The 13,399-nt window shown below is 36.4% G+C and overlaps 1 protein-coding gene across 13 annotated transcripts in view; it reads left to right on the forward strand.

The window, feature by feature from the left end:
• AGTPBP1 (ATP/GTP binding carboxypeptidase 1) overlaps window positions 1-13,399 on the forward strand; it is a 63,942-nt gene that overhangs the window by 35,506 nt on the left and 15,037 nt on the right. For 10 of the 13 annotated variants that reach the window (XM_055790642.1, XM_055790640.1, XM_055790641.1 and 7 more), the window contains 6 exons: window positions 593-737; window positions 3,076-3,229; window positions 3,971-4,151; window positions 5,661-5,790; window positions 6,141-6,272; window positions 7,892-8,068. In XM_055790642.1, coding sequence (XP_055646617.1) covers window positions 593-737; window positions 3,076-3,229; window positions 3,971-4,151; window positions 5,661-5,790; window positions 6,141-6,272; window positions 7,892-8,068 — 919 coding nt within the window. The other 3 variants (XR_001227146.3, XM_055790647.1, XM_027791331.2) reach the window with 3 other exon arrangements.

Below are 13,399 nucleotides of genomic sequence, written 5' to 3' on the forward strand. Positions count from 1 at the left end.
TACTTCTTGGAGAGTAAGAGTAAGAGAAGTGATCAAAATATACAGGATCTTATTTTGTTAGCACACTGCTAATATTTAAGCTGTTCATCTTTTATACTTTTGACAGAAATTGCATACAGTTCCAGAGAAGCTTTTAAGGGAATGTTTATATGCATGCTTACTTGAAATCTTAATAGTGATTTCCAGTAATATTGATCACATGGTGCTTTTGATTAGGCTCCTGTATTCTATGATGCAATCACTGTGGAGCAATCCTGGAACACAGGATGAGATGGTACAACATAACCATGCATTACCCTTCCTCGCTGGCAGTTGTTTGCTTCCCATTTCTTTTCTTTTTTCCAGAGCTTTTTTTGGTTTTGTTTTCTTACTTGTTTTTGTTTACTCACCTTTTCCCAGTATGAATGAATGTATATGACTGCTATAATATCTTTGCAGATGGTGGGAACCAGTGTATTTAATGTGGATGTATGCAAAAGAGAAATACAGCCACTAAAAGTCTATCTGGCTCTTAGAATGTGTGTTCAGGAATAATCAATGATACGAAAAAAAAATATTATAATGTGTTTTATTACCTTCACTTTACTCTTAGGAATCACTTTTCAAGAAGTTCAATTGCTGCTGGAGGTCAGAAAGGAAAATCTTACTACACAATTACGTTCACAGTGACTTTCCAACATAAAGATGATGTCTGCTACTTTGCTTACCATTATCCATATACATACTCAACTTTAAAGGTGAGAAGATTATGATCTATTATGTAGATAAATATTTATGTTTTTAGACAACATGAGATACAAGCATTCATGAGTGAATTCTTTTTATTTCTTTTTATAAAATTCAAAATACTCCTTAAAATGGAGAATTTTCATAAAATATTAGTGTTTAGACTGGAAAACTCTGTATGTTGTTCTAAAGAACAGTCCCTGGAAAATTAAAATTGATATTTACTTGCAGGCTAAATGGATTTTCTGGGTATCATAATTCATAATTGACTGGAAACAGATTGGAAATTGGATGAAGTGTTTGTTTTTGAGTCAAATGACTCGTATCCTGCTGTTCTACATAAACCTCTTGAACTGACCCATTCAAGATACTATATTTAATTGGAGACCTTTTTCAAATAATGAATTGGCTAAAGAAGTGCTGTGAAGCTTTTAGTACTAAGCAAAACAGCTAGCTAGAATGTCTGTTGCTGAACTTGGGGATTCAGTGGCCAGTGTGTAACTGCTTTGTGTGAAGCTTTTTACTAAGCCATTCTTATTCTTGGAAGAAGTAGCTGATAAGAGATGTTAGAAGCAGCTGCTGCCTCCAACAGCTTGAGGGCCTGGTGGTTCCTCCTGTCCAGTGAAGGGCCCTGGAAGTCTCTGTCCCAGGCTGATGGACATGGCCACTGCTTTCCTGTTTGCTTGTAAAGTTAAGCCACTAGTGAGTCTCAGTGTGTATCCCAGAGAAGGAGAGACTTGCACACACTTGCACATCCCACCTCCTCCCAGCATGGCTGGCAACACAGACTGGCACAGACAAGGTGTTGCCTTCAGCAGCACCTGTGTGTAATACTACTGGGACTTGCGTGAAAGGTAACTACAGACACGAAAGTCCCTTACCTCCTCTCCAGTTGCTGAGAACTGCAGTTCACTAGTAAAAGTACACACACACACACACTCTCTAGAATCACAAGCACATGCACATTTGTGGACATCTGGCGTGGCCCATCCTTATTATACCCGTGCCTGGATCCCAGTCTCTTCCCTGCTGTGCAGGCCTCCAACTTGCAGGCTAGTCCAGCCTGATTGCTCACTAGCAAACAGATGTGTGCACTCACATGCTTGTCTCACAGGCACTCTGCAGTTTTGGGTTCCTCCCAGATGCCAGCATGGACTCTCTGCCCACCTGATACCCCTGCTTTGACCTGGGTGATCATACTCGCTGGGTAGTCCACCTTGAAGTTTGCTAGCAAACTGCACATGCACCCCTTGGCCATGCATATTAGCTTCAGGGAAGATGCATATGCTTGCCCTACCACTTCTAGCAGCTGGTATCAGGCACGTGGGCTTGTAACATGTTCATACCCCTAGGTACTGGCACCAAGACATCTTTCCTTGCTTTGCTCACCCTTATCACCCCACTAGATGGTTTTTGGGACACACACTGTTCTGGCTGCAATGGTTGGACACCAAGACCCTCATGTGCTCCAGCAGCTGGCACTGAAGTGCCCTCTTACTTCCGTTGCTGTTGCTACGCACAGAAGGGTGCCTACACTGCCTGCAGCTCCACCAAGTCTGCTCATTTTGATACCAACAGTAGCTGGCACTTTGGACATAAAGTCTGTGGTGCCCACAGGGGTGCTCCCAAGAGGTATGGCCTCGATAGTGACTGATGCTGAGACCCTTGCTCATTCCAGTTGCTGACCCCAAATCCACTCACACTTGTCTTGTTAGTTGCAGGTAGTCCACATAGCACTTGCATGCATGGAATAGAGATAGCTAAGGGCAGACTAGGGATCAGGTACATGAGTTTTGTATAGTCCCACAGGCCCCCTTTGAATATCACAAATACTCCTGTTCCTCTTGCTTCCTTCTTGTCCCTCAGGTGTCCCTCTCCAAAACTTTGCATGTAGATTATTAATGGCCCATCAGTTAGAGAATGGAGACTCTGGTCTTTGCTATTTTTTCTGTTATGTCTTGTCTACCAGGATTTTTTCTCTCTGTTCCTGTTTGTTACTTCTCTCTTTACTTGTTATCCGGTTCTGCACTGAAAGGGTGCATAATCAGATAACCTTAATGAAGCAGAGGTTCTTACCTTCCACATACTCTTACAATATTAACTGGTACAAAATAATGCGCCCTCTGTACCTTCATCTTCGTTGAAGTGGTTGGAAAGACAGACTATAATAAAGAGAAGTATTCACTCAGAGATCTAGAGTGATATTTCATGGTCAAAATTATGATGGAAACTTGGAACATTGTTTAGAATAACAAAAAGAAAGGTAGTTTAAAGAGTACCTGTGGAATACCCTTATGATACATGACTGCAAAAGATTTGAAGTGTTTTTCCATTATTTTGGGGATGAAGATGCATCTTCAGAAGCTGGAATCTATGCACAACCCTCAACAGATATATTTTCGACAAGACGTTCTCTGTGAGACCCTGGCTGGCAACAGTTGTCCTGTAGTCACTATTACAGCCATGCCAGAGTCCAATTACTATGAACATATCTGTCAGTTCAGTAAGTATGACTTCCTTTTCTCATCAACTGAAAATTATGTAAAACTAGCTCTTTATGAAATAAAATTTGTATTTAAAACTGTTGTGCATTGTAAAAATAGCAATGTAAAACACAGTTAATGAACCTCATGTAATTGAAGCATCAATATTCAGGATTTGTTTTGCATTTAATGGTATTTATTTGTGGTAGTCAGATAAGGATATCTATACCTGGATATAGGAGTAATATATTAATATATTTTAAATCAGTTGCTAGGTATTTCTGCATGTTATGTTTTGCAGACTACAGTTCTTGGAATAGAATACCTGACTTCTGAGTAACTTTTTTCTCCAAATGCTCAAGTTATTTGCTTGTCAGAAAATCTTCCATAAAGCTAATATCTGAGCTACTGTGATTTGAAGTAAGCTTTAGTTATGACAGCATTCCTGCTTTGTTCATCCACCCCAGTACTTTTCTTGGCTATTGGAAAAAAAGCCATCCAAGTTGTTGTATCATAATTGCCAGCTCAAACTAGTTGTGACTGTATAATTGTCTGATTGAATTTAAAGCTCCATTGTGAGAGTTCTGTAATTGGCAGTCCTTATAACAATATTCTGGCAAGCTCTATTATTAATACTCAACTCCCAAATACTGTATTTTCCATTGTAATAAGTGAAGCTGGCTATTGCTTCTTTTTTCAATTAACAAACTGTTTACATAGCTTGAATTATATTTTGCAACTTCTATGCATACTTCTTTTAGGGAATCGTCCTTATGTTTTCCTATCTGCTCGTGTACATCCTGGAGAGACTAATGCAAGCTGGGTTATGAAGGGAACGCTGGAATACCTAATGAGCAATAATCCAAGTGCCCAATGTTTACGAGAATCTTATATTTTCAAAATTATTCCCATGCTCAATCCAGATGGTGTCATAAATGGAAAGTAAGCATAAGTTTACTCACAAATATGTAACCTTTAGTACTAAGTCTTTGCATCTGTTATTTACCAAAAATCTTAAAATCTAAACTAATCCCAGAAACACAGAAATGCAATACTTAACATGGAAAAAAGAAACACTTAAAAATTACTAGGACTTCTCAATTTTGTTTGGCCTTTTTAAAGGCAGATGCATTGTTCCATGAATTTCAGTTTTATTAAAAGTATTTTCAGTTGTTCATGGATGATAATCATTCCTGTGTGATTTGACATGACATTTTAATTGTCTCTCTGAATTAGTCTTGGATGGGTGTTAGTGTTACATGAGAGCACAGCTGCTTTTAGGAAAAAGCTAAACAATTTCATGGTTCTCATGAACAAGACCAGTCCTTGTATCTGAGAGAGCTTTTTATGTATTTTTTTTTTTAATTATAGTTTTTAGAAGGATGTTATGGAAATAGTTGTTGTCAAATGCTATTGAAAGGGGGACAGTTAACAGGTATGCAAGAGAAAGGGTAAGAGAGTATCTTGATTTAATTAAAGTTACTAGAGTAATTCTTTCACTTACTACCACTTTTCTTAATAAATTTAAGGGATATTTCAGAACCTTTTGATACTGCAATGAGTAAGCATTTAGCAGGCTATATTTACTTGCTTACAGGGAATTAAAATGAAATGGAAATTCTGGTGTGGTGAATCTACAGTTCCTTCTTACCTAGTAATGGATAAAGGTTTTGTGAAAAAAATAATAAAACCCTAACCAGTTATGGATTTTAGTAGAATCCTGTCTTTATATACCTAAAAGCATGTATATAACAAAACAGCTGGAATTAAATAATTCAGAATACAAGTGGAAGTTTAATACAGGGACAAGTAAGAAATGTGTCCCAAACAGACATGGTCTAAAGACAAATGTACTGAAGATGACTTCGTGTTCATGAATTTCTGCAAGTTTAGAAATTCTTGCTGATAGCTGACTGAATACATGATCTTTAATCTTTACTGTTTTTTGGTTTGTGTTCTTTTTGGTTGTGATTCCTTTTTTTAAATTTTTTTGTTTTTCTCACAGCTACTTGTGTTCTAGCAACTTCATGTTTCAAATCTTAGGTTTCTGGCTGATATTAGTCTTTATATTACAGAAGTCAAGACACCAAAACTGTAAAGATACCATATATTTGAAATTCCTGATTCTTGAACTAGCATTTGAATAGGATTGCAAGCCTTCAGTTTTAACAGCAAATAAGCAAGATTACATTTAATTCGTATAAGAAGCTACTTCTAATTTATTTTTAGGTTTTCTGTAATGTAACTTAACCCCCCCACCCCCAAATACTTCTATTGTTTGGCATGTTGGAAAACTGAAGTTTGTTTCTCACCAGACTCCTTCCAAAGAAGCAGTGGTGACAAGGAAAACATGAGGTGGTGGGGGGTGGGGGAGGCTTATTTAAAAGTATGATAATACAGACTACATCATGTGTTTTTCTACCCCCCCACCCCCAATCCCCCCCACAATAGCCACCGTTGCTCTTTAAGTGGAGAAGATTTAAATAGACAGTGGCAAAATCCAAATCCAGATCTGCATCCCACTATATACCATGCTAAAGGGTTACTGCAATATCTGGCTGCTATAAAACGTTTACCTTTGGTGAGTACGTGTGTGTGAGTAATTCTGAATCTTTTTAACCTTGTCTATGTAGCTAGTCTGTAAATCAAACATTTTAATATGTTTTTTTAAACTGTGTCACACTTAAATTCAACTTGGAGAACAGGTTTTCTGCAAACCTTTAGATCTAAATCTTTTTTTCTTTGCTAGGGTAGAAGGTTAAACCTTCCTTCAATGAATCCTACATTTTTTGTCTTAATGTGTAAGAGTTGTTTCCTGTTCTTTGGAACTTTCAACAGTGCAAATAAAACCTTTTATTTCTTCTCCTATGACTTTTATAAAATGTTATTTCCATATGTCTTGGCTTTGTTTTGCCAAATGATTTATTGTAGGTCTACTGTGATTATCATGGTCACTCCCGTAAAAAGAATGTATTTATGTATGGCTGCAGCATCAAAGAGACAATGTGGCACACAAATGTTAATGGTGCCTCTTGTGACCTGATGGAAGACCCTGGTTACAGGGTAAGTTTGACATTTATGCCTTTTTCAGTTGGCATGAATTTGGAATATACATTTCACACAACTTCCCAATATTATTCTGTGCACACAGTGAATTTATAGCATAAGCAGACTTGATTAGAACGGTCTCTTTTTCGTTCTGAGAGTTTAAAACATACACTAATACAGCCAAAGTAGAGTGGTTTTTTGGGTTTTTTTTTTGTCTTTGTACCAATACATGCGTTTTTGTGTTCAACATTACCATGGTAATAAGTAACATGGCAGATATGCTTCTGTGCATTTGTAATTACTGGATTAAAAAAAAAAAAGTGATTTAAGCATGGTAAATAATATTCTAGCAGACAGGGAAATAAAAATACTGAATTGCTCTGAGAAATACTAATTTTTGTGTATGGAAATAGGCAAGGTTCCTTTTATAAAGAGGAGTACTTAAGGCATGTGCCCCTAATACATATACATAACAAACGTGCACAAACAATATCCACTACATTGACTTAAGCTTTCAAAAATTGTGAAAGATTTAACGCGTTACCTGTTTCTTCTGTGTAACTCCACTGCCGCCTTGTGGCAACTGCGAATCTGTCCAGCCTAATGCCTACAAACCCCGTAATTTTTTTTGAGATGCATATTTAGTCTTTAAAAGAGTGTGAATGCACGTTAAAATGCTTGTTATGCATCCGTGAATGTAAATGAGTACAGATACTTTCCGATTTTCCCCCCCCTCAAATCTCCATCACTTTTAAAAAGAATTCTATGGCTCCTTCATTTTCTTGTGTGATTTCTTGGATGCTGAGTCTGATTCCATTCACATCTGCTGCTCAACACATTTATACGGGGCTTTGCCACTTCAGCGTGCACTACTATAGTGCATAAAAGACAATAGTCAATAAGAGTTGTAGGAAAAAACCAAAAACTTTTAGCTTCAAAAAGCCAGACCGAATGTTTGGGCAAGCTTACACTAATAATGGTATATTTACAATGGACACAGTAAATTCAAATTGGTCATGTGTTTTGGCTTAACTGATACAAATAAAAGCTGGAAAGAAGGTAGTCATTTAGCATTAGTGAAATACATACATTTGCATAACTGTTTTCTTGTCTGTTTCCAAAGCTGTCATTTAAACACTTACATTGAACTTCCAACTTCAGGAACATGAATCAATATGTATTTAGTGCTTTGCAGAACATGAATGAACTTTATGTATTAATAAAATACTGCATGTGTTAAGACTGTTTCAACAATCCCATTTGCAGTCCTAAGTAAGAAATTGAATTAAATTAATTGTATGAGGTATGTATTACATTTAACTTGAGCAAAGTTACTTCGGTGAATTAGGAGGACATGGTGATTACCTGAAGAATTCTGTATCCTAATGTTACCAACATGATTAACACTTAATTTTAGTGATTGAATCGAAGAGGACTTTAATAAGGGGGAAATTGCAGGCCTGTTGTCACTTGAAAACATGGGGTTTTGAAAACTCAAGGTGGAGGAATGTTTTCATTTTTTCTCTTTTAATTCAAATCACAGCAAAATTTGCTTGTGATTGCATATTCCCCTCCCCCCAGTTCCATAAATGAAATAAAAGAATCACTGTATTTTTCCAAATTCTGTCCTGCAGGCACTTCCCAAGATTCTGAGTCAAACTGCCCCAGCATTCTGCATGGGCAGCTGCAGCTTTGTAGTAGAAAAGTCCAAGGAATCAACCGCGCGAGTTGTTGTGTGGAGAGAGATAGGAGTACAAAGGAGCTACACAATGGAAAGCACGTTATGTGGATGTGACCAGGGCAAATATAAGGTAAGAAAATATATCAGTTAAACTGTTCTTGCTTGGTAATTTCTCTCATTTGCGTCAGTATCGGGTTCTATAACCCTGCTTGCTTGCTTTAAACACCTAAAATTCTTCTAAGATCTGTGTACGCAAATATTAGAGTGGAATGACATAATTTACAATATTACAGGTTACATAAGTCTTCATCTGTCACTTTACACCCCCCCTTCTCACACCCATATAGTATGTTGTGCTTATTGGCTGTTTTAACAAGATTAATATTAAATACTGCTTGTAACACTATATGTATGCATGTAACTAAAAAAATCATAACTGTTCTTTCCAGTAGATTAAAATTGGGTAGTAATAAACCCCAATACTAGAATAAAAGATTCCTTTTCACATGGCAACTTCAGACTATCATGGCAGTTCATGGTTCTTCAGCAGACATTTAGTAGTGTCCCTTACAGAATTTTCTTGTGTAGCTGCAGAAACAGGCTTATAAATCAAAATGCTTTAATATCAGGCTACCAGAACTACAAATTACACATCTCTGAACTCATCATAGTTGTTTGACTTTGTGACTTAAAAATTATTTTCAATTTGTCTCATTCAAAAGCATTAACAGGGCTGGATATTTGAAAACAAAACATGACCCTGTTTGTGGTTTCTCACTAGTAGAAAACTTACTTAAGAGGAAATTTTCTTAGGCAGAAAACCAGGAGAACCACTGCCCTAATATCTAATCTTAAGCCTTTGTTACTGGGTTAAATTTAGCTACAAATTGAAGCAAGTTTTTTGGAATGAACGTTCATGGAAGAAGTGACAGTTTTCCTCTGCTTGAAAACAGAATTAAGGAATGCTAATCAAGAAAATAACCACAAACTTTAAAAAGGTGCTCTTGACAAAAAGAGGAGGGAGGACAGAGCAGGAACAAAACAAAAAATTGAAACATGGTATATTTAATATATTAATATATGCTCCAACACCAGTGCTTATCTCCTTAGAAGAAAAACATATTTTGGCAGGAATTTGAGGAGGTCTGTAACTACTAAATGACTAAGTTAATTTTGTCAGTTAACAGAAGCATTCCCACTATTGTCAGAATATTCCATTATTTCTCAGATTACGTCATTATGGAGCTTTAAAAAAAACCTCATCCAGCTTGCTTATTTTGAAGCTTCTAGGATATTCTTATACATGAACCTTGATGGATTTAGCAGTGTTGCTGCAGAAAGTTCTTAAGAAAGGTGAATTGAAGATACTTTGTGGATAAACTTGCAAGATGCTTAACCTGCAAAGCCCTTCTTCAGTGAGGGAGGAAAAAAAAGTCTAAATTCTGTGGAAAGGTTCTTATTCAAAAAGATAAGAACATTCTTCTGTGTAATATAAACTAGCTAATGAGATCAAATTGTTTTGTCATTCATTTTATTTGGAATAAAACAATTTGTGAGGTCTTAAGCATCCTCTGAATGTACAGGAAGATTCTTCATTTTTTCTTCAAAACAGTAATGCTTAGACTTCCTAAGAAAGGGTATCTAAAAGTCTAAGATGAGTAGACAAAGAGCAACATCTCTCCAATGAAAAGGTCAAAGAGATGAAAAGGCTTAGGTTTTTTTTTTTTTTTTTTTTTTTTTGTCTGGAGGGCGTGGGACCAGCAACTCTGAATAAACTTGCGGTATGAGTTAGATGACATATTTCATAATATGTTATTTCAAAATACAATCCACAGAGAGGAGTTAAACTGTAGAAGTTTCCTCCCTTCCTATTCCGATCCCAATGGACATGACAGTTCAGATCTGAGGAACTGGACTGTGTACTGTGGTCTGAAGCACTTTTCCAGTCTTCTTGTTTGGCATCATCGCTGAATTTTGTTTTAAAGCACAAAGCATTACTCAACAATTCTGTTCTTTGTGGAAGAAGTGCTCGGTCTTTGCCAAAGCTGGATAATACCAGAACTTCAATTTTTGGTTCTGCTAGACTATTTCTAGCCAGAACTGAGATTAGTAATTCTTACCTGAATTTAGGATCCCTAGTGACAGAGTTATCTCTGGAAGCAATCTCGTTTTAACTACCTGCATGAGTGAGTCTTCCTAGCGTGTTAAGAATTAGTGCTGCAAATACTGCTCAGCCATCTGCAATTCAAGATACCGAAAAGCAAATGTTCAGGTGAAAGGATGCTCCAAGATCTACTCTGGAGCATAATTAAGATGCCAAACAAAAGCACAATTTCTTCAATAATTCAAACCACCTGAAAACTGAAATCACTCCCTTTCATGATTGGAGATTAATATGTTTGGGAGTATTACTACTTTTTTTTTTTTTTTAAAGTTAATAAAGAAGATTTTGTTATCTGTCAATTTAATGATGCACATAAAGAGAAGACTTTAGGAGATGAAGATTCAGTCAATGAACTTTGTCAGTCCGTCTCTAGATTTTGAGTTCTGAAAAATGATCGCATCTTTGTAGCCTCTGCTGAATAAGAAAGCAGAAGAACAAGATGATGTCCTACTGTCCAACTGACTTCTCCAAATCTTAGTATGGCTGTTTTCAATTTATTAAGTACATGTTACAGTAATATTCTTCTCAACTTAAGGTCACAGTCCATTGTGCTTTTGTTTTGCACCTTTGCTTTCAGGTAACAAAGTTCATCACTGAAACTCTGTGTTCATGTGAAGGTATTTTTGTGACATGCTTAGTAAAGAAGACTTCAACCAACCATCTAAAATGTTACTGTCTAGCAGAAAGACAGTTGTATAAAATGTAAAAGAAAAAGGAATGAAATTCAGTGCATGGTTTTAAAAAGAAAATAAAACCAAAACCAGCTACTTTCAGTGCTTAAAAGCTATGTTTCTGACACTTAAGGAACTTTAACAGGCCACAGCTAAAAGTACTAGAGCAACAGCTGAAGGTGATTAGGAGATCAAGAAGAGGAGTGTAATTAAGGCTTCGGTGAAAATGAACTTCACCTCAGGTTCCTTAGGGCAACTATTTATTATTATTATTTCCTGAAACAGACTTTGCGTCTCTTGTTTCATGGAAATTAAGAGATTTGGCTGATGGAAGAATAACAATAGGTAAAGAAATCTGTTATGTGCCAGCTGTGTGGTATTGCATTATGATTTAAAGAAATAACAGAAACAAATTTAGATTTTGGCATAGGCTTTTACAGCAAGTATGTAGGCCCTTCAGTGTAATAAGTTCAAATTTTATCATCCAGGCATTTCACAGTTACCTACCTCCAATCTGATCCATTTAGGTCTTTCTAGTTATGTCTTCTTTCTGCTGTGCTGAAAATAGCAGACACGGAACATGCACACGCTATTTATCTTTCTAACAATTGTCTTTGCACTTTCTTTCATACTGTACTTTTGTCCTTTTTTGACTGAAAACCACTCCTATTACACTGTCCATAAGGAGTCTGTGAACTAACGGTAACTTCTTCAGCAACAGATATAGACAATGATTGGAAAATTTTCTGAACCATCAAGTTGTGCACGTTAGTAATCTGTGTAACAGTGAGATTACTGTTACCCTTGTCCTTCCTTTTCTGCATACTTGTTGCCTCTTGTCCTTAATGTTATTTTAATCTTTTTGGGGCAGGGACTGTCTTCCTGTGATTAGCGTAGTGGAGCCCCAGCTATGATTGGGGTCTTCGAAAGTTATTGACGTGCAAATAAATACAAAACAAAAACAAAAAATTGGCCTCTGTGGATAAGGTACTGCACTGGGAGTGAGGAGAACTGATTTCTGTTCCCAGCGGGGTCAGTGACATGCTGAGAGACACTGTGCAAATCGCTTCAACCCTCTCTGCCTCCATTTCTCCATCAGTAAAGTGAGGATAATTCTTCCTTTATTAATAAAGTGCTTTGAAACCTACAGCACAAAAGCATTATAAAAGAGGTAAGTAGTATTACTATTAACAATAATACTCAAATATCCAACTCTTGCTCACTGCTGACAGGTTGCTGTACCATTTGACTGGAGGATGGCACTGTTTAGATTAGTGGATGCAGCTTTAGCTTTCTTGTTACTAAAAAACACCTTCTTTACGAAGACTACTGAGGAAAAAAAGAACTTGCAAGAAAAATAAAATCAAACTTTCCATTTATTACGTGTGTATATGTTAAAAACAAAGTACATGAAGAATACGCGGACTGTATCATTTCTGGAGCAACAGAACACTTTCTTTTAAATTTCCATTTTAAAATACATCAGTGTGACAACATATGCAAAGCTTATGTGTATGTTTTTTAGTGTTTAGTAAAAAAAACTCCTACTCCGTTCTTTTTGCTTCATGTATTTTCCTACTTGATGACTTAGTTCACCACCAGTTCCTGGTTCTTCTGCTTCCCTGCTTCTTTTGTCAAAGCTCCTTTTTAACTCTTCTTTACCTTAAGAGACTTAGAAGATCCAAACTAAAATCCTTTTAAATTTTCCTGAGATACAGAAGTTGTAAAGGAGGAGGTTGAGTTGTGTTGTGACATTGAATTTGTCAGTGTATATACTGTCAGTACTAGTAAATTCCGTAATTGTTGAGGATCACTCTAGAATATCATTCTCTTGTCATAAAGTAGTTAAGACCGGAGGTTCTGTCCTTACGTACTGCACTGCTAGCTAAATTAAAAGTGTAGAATTATCTGACAGGAGGCTTTATCACAAGCATCATATTCTCTGAGTTTACGTAAGTTATACCTCCTAAAAACTCTTTGCAGAGGAAAATGCCTTGGTATATCATTCAAGTTAGAAAACAACTATGGGTTTTGATACTTTGTTGTTTTAAATTACTAAATGTGTGAATAAATGCTTTCAGAATTAACACATGTATCCTCTAACTTATAGGAGAGGAAGAGATGTTTGTATCAAGGAGTAACTTGCCTTAAATAGTCTTATTTATGTGTCAGAACATGGCAATGAACTTGATCATAGCTACGATATGAATTTGCTAAATTTTTTCATTCTGATGGAACTTCTGCTGAAGAATCTTGTATTTGAAATTACTACTTATATATTTTTCTCAGGTTTTAAACATAATTTTTACTTACAAACTTGGACACGATACCTGCCTCTTTTCTAATGCCACTGGGTAAAATCCTGTTAATATGGATGTGCCAGAAGTGTAGACTATTAACCTCCAAAGAAATGTGGAAGTGTCCAGAAGTGTCTGTTCAGCCTTAGAGGAATGGTGTAGATATTCGCTGAGTTTTCTCTGATACTCTTAAGTGTTTACAGGTCTTATTTGTTCTGTCTTTAGAGCAAGCAAGTCTATTAAATAAAATAACAAAATGTATTTTAAACAGTAATCCTGCAGTATGTCTGGGTCCATTTGCATGTACCTATTTTATATTTTTAAATCTT

Source organism: Falco peregrinus, chromosome Z, assembly GCF_023634155.1.
Source record: "Falco peregrinus isolate bFalPer1 chromosome Z, bFalPer1.pri, whole genome shotgun sequence".
NCBI lineage: Eukaryota > Metazoa > Chordata > Aves > Falconiformes > Falconidae > Falco > Falco peregrinus.